The 18,495-nt window shown below is 53.5% G+C and overlaps 1 protein-coding gene across 1 annotated transcript in view; it reads left to right on the forward strand.

Annotated features, from left to right (window-relative positions):
• Positions 1 to 3,161: 3,161 nt before the first annotated feature.
• Positions 3,162 to 18,495, forward strand: part of ST8SIA1 (ST8 alpha-N-acetyl-neuraminide alpha-2,8-sialyltransferase 1) — a 110,694-nt gene continuing 95,360 nt past the window's right edge. Inside the window, exon 1 of the mRNA XM_063155749.1 lies at positions 3,162 to 3,415. Coding sequence (XP_063011819.1) covers positions 3,171 to 3,415 — 245 coding nt within the window. The 5' untranslated portion in view covers positions 3,162 to 3,170. The remainder of the gene's footprint in view (positions 3,416 to 18,495) is intronic.

Raw genomic sequence — 18,495 nt, forward strand, 5'->3', positions numbered from 1 at the left:
GGCAGGAAGGAAACCTGGATTCTGTGGCTGGAAAGGCGATGGCAGAGCAGAGTGCCAGCTGCACCCGCAGGGCAGCGGAGGAGCGCGGCAGGGAACGCAGGGGATGCTGCTGCCGCTGCTGCTGGTGCGTTTTGGGGTGAACCGGGAAATCCTCCTCAGCACGGCGCTCTCCTTCCCACCGAGAACAGCCGCGCTGTGTCACTCGGGCGTTTAAAAGGCGTTTATTCCATGCTGCCACTCTGCTGCTTCTTAAAGGCACCTCTCAGAACAACTTTTTTTTATCTTTTTTTTTTCTTTTTTTTTTTTTTTTTTTCTGTTGTGGACAGGCCTGCCCAGGATTACCTGCCCCTTCTGGCTGGGCTCTTACTTGGAACCAAGTGACGGACATGAGCTTAAACTCACCGTCAATCTCACTAAAATGGAGTTCAAAAGAGTGCAATCTTGCCTGAATATCAACTTTCCGCTTCAGTTTAAAGGTGTGGATTGATCACGGCATCTCTGTATCTCCTCAACAGCTGCAGAGTGTCACTGCAGTGTTTCAGGCTGTTTGCTTGTAAACAGGGCAGGAAACGCTCAGGGATGTCTCACAGGATCACCAATAAAAGATATCCCAAAGTCTTGTGTATATTGGGTGTACTTTAACTTAATTCATTTGCACGCTGAAAGAATAAGTCATTCCTGATTCCTCTTGCTCTTTTCCACTTTCTCAAGCAGCACAGAGCCTCCAGTCTGTCTCCTCTCAACCAAAGGTGAGCAAACAGTCAGGATCTAATCTGGGATACAGTTCTGTTCACCTTATTTTCAATCACTTTTTCTGTTTTACTTTTAATGGCTCCAGCTCACTATGTTTTGAATTAGTCTCCAGAGACTGAATGGTTCTGTTTGTTTTTAACAGACATGACTGAACAGATTCTGGTTTATTCTGCTGTTTGTAAATAATTTGCTCACCAAAATGAAAATATTTACCTGGTTCTAAATATTTTTTCCTAGAGGCTAACCAAAATGCCTTGCTCAGTTTCTTTTCCCATTTTTTATCATTAGAGAACACCTATAACACTCCAGAAACTGTAGCATGTCAAATATGAATGAAAACAATATTTCTTCTGCAATTACACATTTCTGGCATTTTGATGTTCATCAGACATTATGAAGTGTTCTGTTTGTCAGGGTGTGTTTCTGCACAGCAACACCCTGTGAATGAGAATGTTATTCCTTCTCTCAAGCACTGAAAGTGCATTGAGATGTCCAGGTTTATTTTTGCACAGAGAACTCAGCATGTTGGGATCTCTACCTGAAAACACTGTCGAAACACCCAGCTGGTATTTATGGTATTGTACAGCTGCCTTAGAGCCAGGAGATATCAAACTAACCATATCAAGCTTTCTTTGTGATTTCCTTCCTTCACCCCATCACCCCCTAACTCCCTAAATCACTGCTCAGCCCTGAAAGCTGCCCCAGAACAGCCACGGCTCCGTGTGCTGAGGGCCTGGAGAGCACTGGCTGCTCACTCGGGGTCCGTGGCAGGCTGCAGCGTTCCCCAGGGGTCTGCAAGCTGTGGCTGACATGGTGAGCCCAGATGGATCTGCCTTTCGTGCAAGGACTAGAGTGGCTCTGAAGGTGGGATCCGCCACTGAGACCCTGAGAGGAGCTGAGCGTGCCTCCCATGTTTCAGCCTGATTATCAGAGAGGTGCTTTCTGTGGCTGGGGTGGCTCTGCTGGCATGAAACCATGGCACTGGGATTTAGGAGGGCTGTGCAGGGGCACCCTCACCCTGGTGTGCAGAGGGATTCCCAGAGGGAAGCCTGAGCTGGGCACTGCCACAGCTGTGCAGGGTCACGCTGCTGCTCCTCGGTTTGTGGGTGGCTTCCCTGCTGCCTCTCCCTCTCTCTGAGCACGGCAGCACAGCCCCAGAGTGCTGGGGCACCACCAGCCCCTCACCGCGCTCCCCTCACAGACCCAACCGCCCCAGTGGGCAGAAAACCAGAGAATATCCCCAACTGGAAGAAACCCAAAAGGATCATCGAAATCCTGCTCCTGCACAGGACAGCCCCAAGAACCCACCGTGTGCCCGACAGTGCTGTCCAAACGCTTCTTGAGCTGTGTCGGGTTTGATCCCAGGAGCACATCCCGGGGAGCCTCTTGCAGGGCCCAGCTCCCTCTGGCTGGTGACACAGACACGGACACAGCTCCGTGCCCTTCCCTCGGCTCCTTCAGGGGCACCGCGGGGAAGAGAGCGGTGCTTGTCCCTGTGCTTCCCCTTCCCACAGGGAGCTGCGAGGTGTCCTCCAGCCCCCTCAGCTCCAGGCTGCCGAGAGCCAGCGCCCTCAGCGCTGCGTGCAGGGGCGCTGAGGGACGGGCGCTGAGGGACGGGCGCTGAGGGACGGGCGCTGAGGGACGGGCGCTGAGGGACGGGCGCTGAGGGACGGGCGCTGAGGGACGGGCGCTGAGGGACGGGCTCGCTCTGCCCATGGCTCTGCCGTGCCCCGCTTTGCTCCGTCCTCCCGGAGCCCCTGAACCCGCGGATATTTCTGTGGCATGTCCTTCGTGCGGGACATGCTCTGAGCGGGCGGGGATCGCGGCCCGGGGCTCTCGGCTGGGCCCGAGGCCGGTCCGGGGGGCTCCCGGCGGGGGAGGGAGGCCGGGCCGGGGCGGGCGGGGGTCGGTGCCGCCGGGGCGCCTTGGTGAAGCTGCGGCCTCTACCGGGGAAGGGAGCCAGGCGCCGGCAGGGAAGGAGAGGGAGGGAGAGCAGCCGGTGGGAGCGAGCCGAGGCCGGAGCGGAGCTGCCGCGTTCCCCCCTCGCTCGGTGCCCGCGGCGGGGCGGGGCGGGCGTGGCGCCGAGCGGAGCCCGCAGCACCGAGGTCTCCGCTCCCTCCCTCCCCCGGCGGAAATTTACCGGGTCGGTGCTCAGCGAGGGGCTCGGCAGGAGGCGGAGGGAGGGCGGGGAGCGGCGGAGCATCATCTGGCGGGGAACGCGAGGGACCAAATGACTGTGAGCAAGGGCGGCAGCCGCCACCGCCGCCGAGAGAGCAGCGAGCCGCAGCGGCAGCAGCAGCCCCGCTCCCCCGCGGCGATGGCGGCGGGCGGCGGCGGGGCTGAGCGGAGCTGAGCCGGGCCGAGCCGCGCCGCGCCGGGCCGGGCCCCCGCCTGCGGCCCCGCATGGCGCGGGCCTGATGTCGGAGCGCGGCCCGGAGCCGCGGCGGCGCTGCGGGAGCAGGAGGAGGATGGCGGGGCTGCCGTGGAAGTGGCCGCGCACCCGCCTGCCCGTGGGCGCCAGCGCCCTGGGCGTCTTCGTGCTCTGCTGGCTCTACGTGTTCCCGGTGTACCGGCTGCCCGACGAGAAGGAGATCGTGCAGGGCGTGCTGCTGCAGCAGGGCAAGGCGTGGAGGAGGAACCAGACCGCGGTCGCCCTGTTCAGGTACCGCCGTGCGCGGCCCAAGGGCAGCGGGGACGGGCAGCGGGGGCCGCCAGCCGCGCCCGGAGCCCGCCCGGCCGCGCCGAGCCCCAAACTTTATTTCTTCTGCCCCGACCCTTTGTTCTGTCACGGCGGGCGGGCAGGGCCCCTTCTGCCCCGCAGAACTTTCTTGGGGTGGCTCCGCTGGCTGCGGGGGGAAGGGGCTCGGCGCGGGGATGGAGGCTGGTCCCCGCAGGGATGCGCTGCCCGCGGGGTGAGGGCTCCGAGGCTGCGGCGGCGCCCGAACAATGGGATGCGTCTGCTTGGCGGATATCTGAGGCACCGAACAAAGCTCCGGGGCTGCCAACAAAGCCCGGGGCTGCCCGGAGAGAGCCCGGCCCGTGCGGCTCCCGGGATGTGCAGGGAATGATGTATGAGCAGAGAACCCGTGATGCTCAGGGGTGTCTGTGCAGGGAACTCGGGATGTGCAGGGATGTCTGTGCAGAGAGCCCGTGCGGCTCCCGGGATGCTCAGGGATGGATGTCTGTGCGCACAGCCCGGGATGCTCAGGGATGGATGTTTTTGCCGGGAACCCGGGATGCTCAGGGATGGATGTTTTTGCGCACAGCCCGGGATGCTCAGGGAAGGTTTCCGTGGATGTGTATCCGAGCAGCCTCGGGAGGCTCGGCGCTGCTCCTGGGCTCTGTGCGGTTTGTTACAGAAGCCACGTGAAAAGGCACCTTGTCTCTCTCCTCTCTGCTCCTGACGTGGCTGGGAAATGGCGATAATCCCTGGGGCTCGTTTCGCCTTTTGCCCAGCTGCACACGAGAGGGGAAAGCTGCAGCCGAGCTGCCCCCGCCGCCAGCCGAGGAAACACAGCGAGTCCCTGCGCTGGGCAGGAATCTTCAATCACTCTCCGTTAAACGGGGCTGCAGTGGAGACCTGCATCCCCTCAAAAATTCCTCACATGTTTGAGTACAATACAGGCAATTGGAAGAGAGGCAGATCTCCCTCCCTTTCCCGGAGGGAAGCTGGGTTTTTGTCCCTGTAGCAAGTAGCAAAGTATAGATGAGAGTGAGTGGTAATCCGAATGCCTCCAGAAATATCCTCTTCAGTAAAATGAATCAGATCCAAAATTCAAGGGACTTATTTTCCTTTTAAAAAATATTTTTGTTTGTTTTTAAGTGGCATACGGTTTTATTTTAAGTTCTTCAGTATTTTCTGAACGTATTTACCTTTGTCAGGAACTGGAGCTGATGTTAATATCAAGCTTTATATCTTGTCTGCTGGGATAACAGAATCCTAGCAGTTCTTGAAATGTACATGTGTTGGGTAGCCCCCAGAACCTGGAGGAAGCCTGAGCAGTGGTGGGTGATGAGCAGGAATGTGCTGATACTGTCTCATTAGGCAGGCCTGGAAGAAGTCCTCCCTTTAATGCAGAGCTAGCAATAAGGTCCAGGTCCAGGATCCCTCTCCTGAAGCACTTAACTAACACGAGAAGCTACATTGATCTTCTTGACTATTAGTTAATCTTGATCCTGTGCACCAAATTCCCCCATTTCTGGGGGTAGATGAATCCAGCTTTTTAAAAAACTGCCCCATAGGTTATGTAGGAAAGAGTTTGGTCTGTTAGTTGTCATGTTAGTAAACAAAATGTTTGTAAAGTGGCAGTGCTGCTGCAGCTCCAGTTTACAGAACAGTTTCAGATCATTTCCACCACATGGTTTAGTAAGAAACTCTGTGTGGCTTACCAGCTATTCCACTTGCCCACATGTTTTTCTACTCTCCAAGCACAGTGATTATCTCACAGATGCTATTGAGGAGAGTCTCATGCAGTAAAAGGAGCTGTTGTTTCTTGTCTGAGCCTCTTGATGAGTTCTTACAGCGCTAAATACAATGAACTTTAAATCAACCTGCTTTAAAAGTAGTTTTAGAGAGAAATTGTGTGCTGGAGATGTGTAGTGAGTATAGTAAACTGTATTATTCCAACACTTGCGGATTGGAACTCTATTTTTGCTGCTTTAATTTGCTTGTCTTCATGATGGAGGATTTTGTAGCCCATGTCAGGCAAGCTGCTGTATATTTGAGGTTTACAGAAACTCTTTGCTCTGCTCCTGCTGTCCCTAACCAAGCCAGCTGTAAAACCTCCAAATTTAACTTTCTGCTGGAAAATTCCAGAGAATGTCAGTCTCTGTTGGAATGGGAAAGGAGGGATAGAGCTTCACAGAAAACCTGCATGTGAACTTTCAAGTAATATGGCTTTCCATAATAGTCTAATATTAAGTATTCTTTAATGTATTATTAATAAAGTATTATTGAAGAACAGTGTTAATTGCTGTACTCTCCCTAGCCTTTCTGCCACATTCTGGTTAACAGGCAATTTTGGTTTCACTCAGTTTGAAGCATAAATTGGAATTAATCTGGGCTAAGAATCCAGTTCTGCTTTGTGTAACAGAGTGGCACTTGTGGCATTGTGTAGCCAGGCTCTTTCTGCACAGAGCAAACCCCTGCTGGGTTTGGGACTTTCTCTTCCCCTAGACTCACTGACTCCCCTTGCTGAAGTGGATCTTGGCTAATTGATTTGATGAAATCATATTTTTCAAGCCTCAGAAAGACTATTCCCCTTCGCCTTCTGTACCAAGGACAACTTCACTGAGTGACGTGGCAAGTTCAGCCAAACCACTGGGGTAATTTGGGGTGGTTTGGGTTGAACCCTGGCAGCCGAGTGCTGCTTTAAGAAGGGCCAAGCTCTTACCTAAAGTCCTTTCCTGTCAGCTGGGAGCAGCCAAAGGCCCCTCAGTCCCCACTGCTGCTTCCTTCTCCTCTCTGCAGAGCCAGAAACCTTCAGGAAAGAAGTGGCCCCTTATGCAGGACCCCAGACTGGCCTGGTTCTCCTGGAATGATTCAGTGGGGGTTTTGTGTTTGAATGCATTTCCAGAACTGCTTTTCACATATAAATACCTGCATGATTAGCCATGGATGCCTTTCAATTTCGAGAGGTTGAGGGTAGTCATACAGTGAAAGCATCTCCTGTCTGACAAATGCTGAGTATTCTGTCAGTCAGATGGTAAAACTGCTCAGTTTTGAGCTGCAAAGTGGTCAAAAGAGGAGTAAGGCCATCATTAGAGCCACTAATAGCTACTGTGTCTAATGTGCCTCCAGTATAATGGCTTGTCATCCTCTGAGGTGGTTAATGTTATTGAGCCCTAATTGTTTTTACAGATTGTTTAGGGGTTTTTTAGTGCCTAGTGCTGCTGGGATTATTTAGGCAAAATGTTTTTACTTGTTGTCTGTTATTTGCAGAAGTAAATTGCATACAGTAATACCTTTAGGATGATTCTGTTTAAAATACTGCAATTCATTAAAGGCAGACCTGGATCTTTTTATCTGCCTGACAAGCTCCATAGAGCCAGGAATCCCAAGCACAGCACTGCTCATCCTGGATTCATGAGCACAGGGATGCAATTCCAGGTCACTCCCCCATGGCTGAGTCAGCAAGGTTTCCTTATTCAGATGGGTTTTTCCTTCTCTTTTTATGGCAGCACTGCAAATTACACGAGTCTGGGGATTCTCACTGGCTATTTCAAGGCAAATCTGAGATTAAGCTTTGTATTGCTCGGGCTATCTTTAGATGAGAGTTTGGGCTTCTTAAACAGCTTCACCAGATACAGATATATCCCTGCTCTCCCTGGATGCATATGAAGGACAGAGCTAGGAACAGACCTGGGAGGTGCTGGATTGGGTTAGTTCTGCCTCTGTGCCCTGAAACTCATGGACATGCCCACGTGTTGAGCCAAATCCAGTTCATTTTTCTGTCCTTGGTGCTGCTTCCTGGCTGTGTTTTCATCAACATTTTACTTGATGATGTTGTTGTTGCTGTAGTATTTGCTTCACTAGTGGTAAATGGAGTATTTGCAATTTGTGTTTCCAGCTGAGATGAGTTATTTTGGTGGAGAGGTACAGTTTTGGAGAGCAGGTTAAAGGTGAGAGGAAAGAAATGTTCTTACTGCATGTTACTATTTGGAGGCTGTGATGAGGAAAGCAAGCTGTAGAGAGGCTTGGCTCCATATCTTCAAGGTGGATCCCTGAATGACATGAAAACAATGAGGAATAGTGATCTGAGTTAGTTCACAGTGTCTTTGCAGAGGAGAGCTGTGCTGGCAAGATAGGAACTGATTTAAATTCCCGAGTTCCAGCAGCTCCTGCTCTCTCCTTCCTTGACCCTAAGCAGCATTTTCTTGCAGGCTGTGGTTGTGAGTGCTGATGAAACAGGCTGCTGGGTCACCCGCGCAACGGAGCACTGAGGGATCCATTCCTTTCTTTGTCATTTCCATCCTCAGGGCAGCCAAGAGTGGTGCTGCCATTTGATGCGTGTTCAGTGGCATGTATGAAAATTCCTATTTTTGAGGCTAGTTGCTGGTAGGTAGATGCATGGAAAATGAATTGTCTTTCACCCTTTAGAATTGGTCTTTGCCCAGTGTGGATGAACCTCACTGAAATGAGGAAGTTGTTTGGACTGCACTCTTCTGTTGTTCTGGTTTTCTGACCACCAAAAAAATACTTAAATTTTAAATCCCTGGGCATATGTTAATCTTTTTCTGTATGCTGCATGGGGTTCTCAGAATGCAAGGAAATTGCTCCTGCTGCCAAATCATTTTAACACAGCTGCGCACAGTTACATTCAGACTGAAGCACATTAATCCAAGCTGAGTGGTGTTTGTAAACCTCAGTGTGGATTCAGCTTTTGTCATGCCACAGTTTTTACATACAGATACCAGAGGTTCTGCTCCCAGGTCTGGGAATTTCACCTGATTAGATAAGCAGCAGATGGGGTGGGACAAGGCACTGATAAGTCCCTGGACCCTGGCAAAGCATTTTTTCTGTGAAGTGTTTGCTACAGAAGCTCTGAGCTTCCTGGAGAAGCTGTGCCCGCTGCCTTGACCTTAGTGGTACTTGAAATTTTTAACAAGGTGAATTATATTGTGGAGAATTAAATCCCAGCTTTCAGCAGGGCTTTGGAGGTCACTTTCCCGCTGCTCCATTCGGGATAAAGGTGAAAGTTATGAAATGAGATTGTTATACAATATTTTATGGCTAGCAGAATGGTGTGGGCTTTTTGTTGTTATTGCATTACATCAACAGACTTTTATTTTGACTTTTGTTCCATTTGCTGGAAAATGTCCTCCTTAATTTCTTGGTTTGGAGATGCTCTTTTCAAATGGAGATGTGGCTACAGTGAGGCTTTTAGAGCTGCTGGGAACAGCTGAATAGAAATGGTTAACATTTTTAATGTCTTTCATGTTTGCTGAAAGCAACCTGAACATTTCCTGAACAACCATTGTGTTTATACTTTTCCCTCTATTTTCCCCTGCTCCTGTTCTTCACTCAATTCCCATTCTTGAGCTGCTTGAGGCCCTCCTCAGCTTCAAGGGCAGCCCCAGACTATTGGAGTGGCACCTTTTATAATTAATGTCCAATTAACGTTCACAGCAGTGATACAGAGAACTCTGTGAAACTATTTACTCCTCTCTCCGTCCCCATCTGAGCTATCAGTACCCTTGTCCTGAGTCCTGCAGCTCCCACTGCTCATCAGGGCATCTGTTGTTTTGCATCCTTGATGTTCCAGCAGTTGGCTGTCAGGCTTTCCAGGTAAATTCCAGACTCTGCCTTCCCCTATCAGCAAGACAAAGGCTTTGCTTATCAGCTTGCCTCTGCTCCGAGGAAGCACCACCAGCTCTCATTTAATAGTTGCTATATAGGTCTCCTGTACTTTAAGGAGTGCTGGGAAAACATCATCAGCTATTTTCCTTGCTTTCTGGTGGGAAAAACTTGCTCTGCGTATTTCTGGAATGCCAGGAGTGGCCGTTGCTGTAATAGGGAAATAACAGCTTTGTATTTCCTGTCAGAGATGGAAGACAAACAAACAAGACATATTTTATTTTCTCCAGTGAAAAGATTTTAGTGGTTTCCTATGTGGTCCATCTTGGCCAAATGTCAGTTCTGGGAATTCTGTTCCATCTGCCTCAGTGTCTGGAGGTTCCATTGTTGTGCTGGTGCTGAACAAGGTTTGGAGGTTCCCTTGTTCTGGTGGTGTCCCAGGGCAGGGCGAGGAGGGACCCTCTGCTCTGGGCAGTGCTCAGAAATCCAGGAGAGTTGAGGACACCAGTCCAAAAGGCTGAAATACACGGTGAGTGGTGATGCTGAACCCAAAGCTCTCTGCCTTTCTCGTGAGGCAGTCAGATTTAGGTCTAATGGCAAATGGGATGGGGACTATTGGGGTTACTCATCTGGGCTTCACTGCCCCTGCTTTGAGCTGCAGGGACACTGGGCTTTGGTTCCCATGGACTTCTGTACAGCAAAGGAAGTGGAGTTATAAAGGGAATTAAGGAACTATGTGCATGGCATGGTTATCTCTTGTAACTCAACTTCAGGTCTAGGTCACCACTGGTGCTGGTTGGGAATTCTGTGAATAATCATCCTTGCCCAGAAGTTATTATTTTTACAATGCCATAAGCTTGCAGAGAGACATTCTGTGCTCAGAAGGATTTTCCTTCCAGGAACGTGTGCAGTGAGATCCCGGCTGTGCAGATGATGAATTTGGATGGATGGGGTGGGTTTCCCGTGTGCTAGTGCAGTTGTTAATGGGAAGGAATGTTTGTTGTAGGCGCAGAGTCAGTGGTGATCGGGGTGGGGCTGTGCCCAGTCATCCCCACTGGCCCCAGCTGTGCCCACAGGCGAGCAGCACTGAGGGGCACAGAGGGCACGCAGGTGCAGGGCATCAGCAGCAGGGCACAAAGCCTGGGCTGGAGGGCGATGCAGACCCTCGGAGCCTCCCTGGGTGCTGGTTGTGGCTGCCCTGCTGTGCCAAGGAAGGATTCCCTGGTAAGTGCCAGCCTTTGTGGCTGTCCCTGCAGGGTGCCCCAATAACTGAGCTCAGGGTTTGGTGGGTACAGCTCTCCCTGCTGCTACACCCTGGGGCACCAGCTCGCTGCTTGTGGTGTGGGAAATGCATTTGTTTCAGTATTTTTCTTCTTTCTATGACTTCCAGTGAAGCATTTATCTACTTCAGAGAGAATAGGAGAGCTCTGTATTGTGTAGCACTCACTAGGGATATTAATCTTGTTCCTGGATAGTAGCTCACAGTTGCTTACAGTACAAAGAATGAATTGCCAGCTACTGGTGAATTTCAGATTTGCTGCTGCACCTGTGAGCTCTGTCACAACTGAGCCTACAGTAGTGAGTGCTGCAGCCGACATTCCTGATTGGAATGCAGTCTATAGATTATCCCTGCTCCTTGAGGGTGATTTACTGCCATCCACTCAGGCAGCGTTCCCTTCTAATTTGTCTGAGTGAGGTTCAGACCCTGCAGTCTCCTGTGTTGTGCTATTCAGTACCTAATGGCAATGTAAAAAGCATGAGAATTAATTTCTCTAGGGTGTGGCTGTAATATGGGCTAGAAAGGAGATGCAATATTCATGAGGCAGGAGCAGAGGAATGCTGCTGGATCAGATGAAAATGGGAATGATGGAGTGAACACTCTGTATACAGCTTGTTTGGAGATTGATTTGAAAAATAATTGAAAAATTGATTTGAGATAAATATATACTGTTTTTCATTTTTATTTGCTCTTAGACTCTGTAATTTTTATGATAGAATTAAGAAATGGGTTGAGAAGCTTTGGTCTGTCTACCTGTCTGTAAAGCAGATAGCTCACCTGTAAGTTCTCAGAAGGTTTCTATATCTACCACAATTCACAGTTACCTGGAGAGGAGTTTAGGGTTTGTCACTGTGGTGGTCGGTATTTAGGGTTATGAGGAGGGCAGCTTTTGCCAAGGACCAGGATCCCAGCTGTTTTCAGGCCAGGGGATGCCCTGCAGAATTTGCCCTGGCTTGGGGATGCTCACTCCTCCCTCAGAGCAAAGGACGCTGAAGGATGCGAGCTGGGGGCACTCCGTGTAACCTGGAGAATGCCCACCCTTGTAAAGCTGTGCCAGCTCCTGCAATCAGGACCCTGTGACAGTCCTGCTTTCATGGCGTGGAAATGAAACTGAATGTTCAGCCCTCATAACTGCAGGGAAGTGCTGGAAATGTGAATGGTGGCTTGGCCCCCAAAAGGCAAGTAAAAATCCAGTGTGGGTTGTTGTAACTCAGATGCCTCATTTCTGTGCTTAATCATCATTTTGGGGGCCTGACTCACAGTTTTTAAGTGCTAGGGATTGCCATAGTGAGAATTACATATCAGCCTATAATTAGATGTGTTTTTAATTAAGGAAGCTGCAACAGTGAAGGGAATAAGGAGAAACAAAACCAATCTGGGCATTCCTTCATAGGTCACATTATTGAGCGTTTTGTCTTGGCAGCCAGCAGGCATCCAGCACCAAGACACTTGCTGAGCCGTATGGACAAATGCTGGACCTCTCCAGGTTTGTGTGTGCCCAGCTGGATGAGGCAGTGAAAATGCACATGGGGTTGTTATCCTTCCTGTCCTGTTCCAGCCATCGCCTTCAGTGTATCCAGAAGGGAATGGCAGAGAGCTGTTGGAGCTTTCTGATCCACAAATGGCAACGACAGCAAGGAACTTAGCCTCTCAATAGAGAAATTGTGTGTTTTGATAGATCTGTTTGGACAACAGAACAAGTGGAAAACACTTATTTAATGTAGTTCAGTAGCTGCTAATGGGTCCAGCAGCTGAGAGCATGTTTATTTTTGCCTTGGGTCTTTGATGCTTTCTCTCATTTACAAACTGTTTCTCTCACAAACAAACTGTTTTGTGCTTCGCTTGTCTAACAGGCCATTGCTACTGAAAGTCTTGTACTAAGAGGGTTGAGTTTGTTGTTGTTCCCCACCTTATTTGTGGGAAAATGTTGCGTTGGTTTTACAAATTGAGCACAAATTCAGTTTTCTCATGTGCTGCAGAACAGCAGATCAGCATCAGGGAGAGAAGCAGAGTTCCCTCTGCAGTGTGGGGATGTGGGCTGCTGGGCTCTTCTGTGGTATGGCCAGTGTCTGTCCCTGAAATCAGGGCTCACCCTCGGTGAATTTGAGCTTTCTCAGCACTTTGGAGCTGAATCAGTTTGTTCCCAGAGCTTTCAGCTTTGTGGATTGGTTTCAGGTGGTGTCTGCAGTCTGCCTGGTGAGAATCTTACTCCTTTCCATTCAAGAGCAATCACTTGTTTTGCCTTAGAGAAATTAAAAAGAAACCCCAAAGTCTTGAGAAGTTCTTTCCACTCATGAATTGCTGCCTGTGTAGAGGTGTTTCTCAAAAACCTGGGTAACTGCTAGGAACAGACCAGCTTTAATCCAGTTTAAGGAAGAAATAGCCAGGAATTGTCATTTCATTGTCACCTTTTTGGCTCTAAAGTGAATGGGCTGAATGTATTGCAGAGGAAGATCTCCCAAAACACTCTGGACAAGTGATTGAGCACCTAAACATGATTTTAAAAGTATTTTCAAACCTACTTTCAGGCAATATTCCTGTCTTAAGATGCCTTGTTGCAGGACTAAGTAGGTGGAGTGATTTATTTAGTGGATTTTTACTTTTATCCTCATACTGAGTAGGTATCTTGGATAAATCTCCTGAAGGATGGTTAGGATTTTTGCTTGCTCTTTTTAGCAGCAGCTTTTAAATGTTAATTCTGTAAAAGACCATAAACCTTGAGAAAGTTACCTCCCAGTGGAAAGCACTCTGAGTGCTCTGGGCTTGTGCTGTTCCTGAGCAAGCTGATGCACCTCCTCTGGAAAAGGGACACCTTTGGGGGGTTTCCCTGCTTTCCTGGTGCTGCCCGAGCCTGCTGGCCCTTGGGGACTTAGAGGTGACACCACGGCAGGCATGCCAGCTCCAGAATAGCTCGTGCCCTGCTGTTCTGGAAAAGGATTGCTTTGGATCCTTTCCAGAGCCACCTCAGCTGTCACCAGCAGCTCTTCCCACTGAAAGAGTAATACATTCTATAAATAGTGCTGCAAATTGGGCCCTGGCTGTGTCCCAGATCCCTCGGCTTCTTCCATCCCTGGTGACAGGAGTGTGGGGTGGGAGGCAGCAGGTGCTGGGCAGGGGCACAGCTCTGCCAGCCCTGGCCTTGTCCTTGTCCTGCTCTGCCAGCCCTGGCCTTGTCCTGGCTCTTGGCTGCTCTCTGGGCACAGCTCTGCCAGCTTTAGCCTTGCTCTCAGGGCAGGTGCCTTCCTTCACCCATTCTTATTTAGAAGCTGCATTTTCTCCTGGGAGAAGTGCCAGAGCCCTTCTGTCAGCTGGAAGGAAAGGATTGTGGAAGGGATGCTCCAGAAGCAAGGAAAATGCTCTTGGAGAAGCCTTGGGATGTTGGAAGATTGGTAGAGGGCCTAACACAGTAGAGACAAGGAGTTTGTGGCAGTGGGGACACTGAAGAAGAAGAAACACAAAGAGCAGAGAATAAAATAAAGAAACATTTATGTGAAACAGAATAGCAGAGAAAGAGCATAGTTTGAAATTTGAGAACAAGTACGTGGCTAAATCAGAGCAGCAATCAAGTGAGGGGGAAACATTCAGTGAAGTGGACAATTTAAGGGCTGCTCTGTTGGTTAAGCAAGGTTACCCAAGGAGGTAACAATTAATTAGAACAGCGTGAGCTAAATGATAATTTCAGTGAGGAAGCTCGAGTGTCAGATGGAAGCAGATCACTTGAGTAAATGGAGGGTCCAGTTTCAATGGCCAGAGCTAGGAGAGAGGCTATGAAACCATAATAGCAGAGGGCATTTTCATGCCACAGGAGAGGAGAATCATTTTGCTCTACAGATGACTGTGGAAGTGGTGAGCTTTGGAAGTGGAGTGATGAAATATGTGGAGTACAGCCCACTCACTGCAGCTATCTCTGGTACCTGTCCTACTTAGGAGCTGTGCTAGGGAAAATGTCCATATGGTTAGCAAAAAGACAGGAAAACAACATTTGCTGCTCTGTTTTTTTTCATTCTCTGATTGCATTTTGCCAACTAGGCAGGCTTGGCATCCAGTGAACTTTGTTTGCTGAGGGTTAGTTTGTCCTTTGGGCACCAGCAGCTCAGGCTGAGGGATGATGAGTTACAGCAGGCAATTCCTTGACTTCTGTCTCAAAGTGGGGCTGGTCGCTGTGGTTTTGGGGTGAGACTGGAGAACAAGGCACGCTTGGTTCTGGCTGGGTGCAGACACTGCATTTCTGATGGGGTGGCTCCTCACTGTGTGCTCCAGTGGAATCAGGGATGCTGCTGGCACTGCATGGGTACAAAATGTGTGTTCAGAGAGCTCCCAGCCTTCTGTTCTGGGGTTTTCAGCTACTGCAGAGCTCCTGGGCCACTCTGGGTTCCAGGCTTTGGGGCAGCTCTGGGGAGGTCAGGGCTGTGTGGGGCAGATGGGGAGCTGTGCAGGTCTGTGTGCCATGCCAGCCTGTCCCAGAGCAGGGACAGGGAGCTGTGCGGGTCTGTGTGCCATGCCAGCCTGTCCCAGGGCAGGGAGCTGAGCGGGTCTGTGTGCCATGCCAGCCTGTCCCAGAGCAGGGACAGGGAGCTGTGCGGGTCTGTGTGCCATGCCAGCCTGTCCCAGGGCAGGGAGCTGTGCAGGTCTGTGTGCCATGCCAGCCTGTCCCAGGGCAGGGAGCTGTGCGGGTCTGTGTGCCATGCCAGCCTGTCCCCAGAGCAGGGACAGGGAGCTGTGCAGGTCTGTGTGCCATGCCAGCCTGTCCCAGGGCAGGGAGCTGTGCAGGTCTGTGTGCCATGCCAGCCTGTCCCCAGAGCAGGGACAGGGAGCTGTGCGGGTCTGTGTGCCATGCCAGCCTGTCCCCAGGGCAGGGACAGGGAGCTGTGCAGGTCTGTGTGCCATGCCAGCCTGTCCCAGAGCAGGGACAGGGAGCTGTGCAGGTCTGTGTGCCATGCCAGCCTGTCCCAGGGCAGGGAGCTGTGCAGGTCTGTGTGCCATGCCAGCCTGTCCCCAGAGCAGGGACAGGGAGCTGTGCGGGTCTGTGTGCCATGCCAGCCTGTCCCCAGGGCAGGGACAGGGAGCTGTGCGGGTCTGTGTGCCATGCCAGCCTGTCCCAGGACAGGGAGCTGTGCGGGTCTGTGTGCCATGCCAGCCTGTCCCAGGGCAGGGAGCTGTGCGGGTCTGTGTGCCATGCCAGCCTGTCCCCAGAGCAGGGACAGGGAGCTGTGCAGGTCTGTGTGCCATGCCAGCCTGTCCCCAGGGCAGGGACAGGGAGCTGTGCAGGTCTGTGTGCCATGCCAGCCTGTCCCCAGGGCAGGGACAGGGAGCTGTGCAGGTCTGTGTGCCATGCCAGCCTGTCCCAGAGCAGGGACAGGGAGCTGTGCGGGTCTGTGTGCCATGCCAGCCTGTCCCAGGGCAGGGAGCTGTGCGGGTCTGTGTGCCATGCCAGCCTGTCCCAGGGCAGGGAGCTGTGCAGGTCTGTGTGCCATGCCAGCCTGTCCCCAGAGCAGGGACAGGGAGCTGTGCGGGTCTGTGTGCCATGCCAGCCTGTCCCAGGGCAGGGAGCTGTGCGGGTCTGTGTGCCATGCCAGCCTGTCCCAGAGCAGGGACAGGGAGCTGTGCGGGTCTGTGTGCCATGCCAGCCTGTCCCCAGAGCAGGGACAGGGAGCTGTGCAGGTCTGTGTGCCATGCCAGCCTGTCCCCAGAGCAGGGACAGGGAGCTGTGCGGGTCTGTGTGCCATGCCAGCCTGTCCCCAGGGCAGGGACAGGGAGCTGTGCAGGTCTGTGTGCCATGCCAGCCTGTCCCAGAGCAGGGACAGGGAGCTGAGCGGGTCTGTGTGCCATGCCAGCCTGTCCCCAGGGCAGGGACAGGGAGCTGTGCGGGTCTGTGTGCCATGCCAGCCTGTCCCAGGGCAGGGAGCTGTGCAGGTCTGTGTGCCATGCAAGCCTGTCCCAGGGCAGGGAGCTGTGCGGGTCTGTGTGCCATGCCAGCCTGTCCCCAGAGCAGGGACAGGGAGCTGTGCAGGTCTGTGTGCCATGCCAGCCTGTCCCCAGGGCAGGGACAGGGAGCTGTGCGGGTCTGTGTGCCATGCCAGCCTGTCCCAGAGCAGGGACAGGGAGCTGTGCAGGTCTGTGTGCCATGCCAGCCTGTCCCAGAGCAGGGACAGGGAGCTGTGCGGGTCTGTGTGCCATGCCAGCCTGTCCCAGGGCAGGGAGCTGTGCAGGTCTGTGTGCCATGCCAGCCTGTCCCCAGAGCAGGGACAGGGAGCTGTGCGGGTCTGTGTGCCATGCCAGCCTGTCCCAGGGCAGGGAGCTGTGCGGGTCTGTGTGCCATGCCAGCCTGTCCCAGAGCAGGGACAGGGAGCTGTGCGGGTCTGTGTGCCATGCCAGCCTGTCCCCAGAGCAGGGACAGGGAGCTGTGCGGGTCTGTGTGCCATGCCAGCCTGTCCCCAGGGCAGGGACAGGGAGCTGTGCGGGTCTGTGTGCCATGCCAGCCTGTCCCAGGGCAGGGACAGGGAGCTGTGCGGGTCTGTGTGCCATGCCAGCCTGTCCCAGGGCAGGGAGCTGTGCGGGTCTGTGTGCCATGCCAGCCTGTCCCAGGGCAGGGAGCTGTGCAGGTCTGTGTGCCATGCCAGCCTGTCCCCAGGGCAGGGACAGGGAGCTGTGCGGGTCTGTGTGCCATGCCAGCCTGTCCCCAGGGCAGGGACAGGGAGCTGTGCGGGTCTGTGTGCCATGCCAGCCTGTCCCCAGAGCAGGGACAGGGAGCTGTGCGGGTCTGTGTGCCATGCCAGCCTGTCCCCAGGGCAGGGACAGGGAGCTGTGCGGGTCTGTGTGCCATGCCAGCCTGTCCCCAGGGCAGGGAGCTGTGCGGGTCTGTGTGCCATGCCAGCCTGTCCCCAGGGCAGATAGCTGTGCGGGTCTGTGTGCCATGCCAGCTTGTCCCAGGGCAGGGAGCTGTGCGGGTCTGTGTGCCATGCCAGCCTGTCCCAGGACAGGGAGCTGTGCGGGTCTGTGTGCCATGCCAGCCTGTCCCCAGAGCAGGGACAGGGAGCTGTGCGGGTCTGTGTGCCATGCCAGCCTGTCCCCAGGGCAGGGACAGGGAGCTGTGCGGGTCTGTGTGCCATGCCAGCCTGTCCCAGGGCAGGGAGCTGTGCAGGTCTGTGTGCCATGCCAGCCTGTCCCAGGGCAGGGACAGGGAGCTGTGCGGGTCTGTGTGCCATGCCAGCCTGTCCCAGGGCAGGGACAGGGAGCTGTGCGGGTCTGTGTGCCATGCCAGCCTGTCCCAGGGCAGGGAGCTGTGCGGGTCTGTGTGCCATGCCAGCCTGTCCCCAGAGCAGGGACAGGGAGCTGTGCGGGTCTGTGTGCCATGCCAGCCTGTCCCAGGGCAGGGACAGGGAGCTGTGCGGGTCTGTGTGCCATGCCAGCCTGTCCCAGGGCAGGGAGCTGTGCGGGTCTGTGTGCCATGCCAGCCTGTCCCAGAGCAGGGACAGGGAGCTGTGCGGGTCTGTGTGCCATGCCAGCCTGTCCCCAGGGCAGGGACAGGGAGCTGTGCAGGTCTGTGTGCCATGCCAGCCTGTCCCAGAGCAGGGACAGGGAGCTGTGCGGGTCTGTGTGCCATGCCAGCCTGTCCCAGGGCAGGGACAGGGAGCTGTGCAGGTCTGTGTGCCATGCCAGCCTGTCCCCAGGGCAGGGAGCTGTGCAGGTCTGTGTGCCATGCCAGCCTGTCCCAGAGCAGGGACAGGGAGCTGAGCGGGTCTGTGTGCCATGCCAGCCTGTCCCCAGGGCAGGGACAGGGAGCTGTGCGGGTCTGTGTGCCATGCCAGCCTGTCCCAGGGCAGGGAGCTGTGCAGGTCTGTGTGCCATGCCAGCCTGTCCCAGGGCAGGGAGCTGTGCGGGTCTGTGTGCCATGCCAGCCTGTCCCCAGAGCAGGGACAGGGAGCTGTGCAGGTCTGTGTGCCATGCCAGCCTGTCCCCAGGGCAGGGACAGGGAGCTGTGCGGGTCTGTGTGCCATGCCAGCCTGTCCCAGAGCAGGGACAGGGAGCTGTGCGGGTCTGTGTGCCATGCCAGCCTGTCCCAGGACAGGGAGCTGTGCGGGTCTGTGTGCCATGCCAGCCTGTCCCCAGGGCAGGGACAGGGAGCTGTGCAGGTCTGTGTGCCATGCCAGCCTGTCCCAGAGCAGGG

This window comes from Melospiza melodia, chromosome 4 (genome assembly GCF_035770615.1).
Source record: "Melospiza melodia melodia isolate bMelMel2 chromosome 4, bMelMel2.pri, whole genome shotgun sequence".
Lineage (NCBI taxonomy): Eukaryota > Metazoa > Chordata > Aves > Passeriformes > Passerellidae > Melospiza > Melospiza melodia.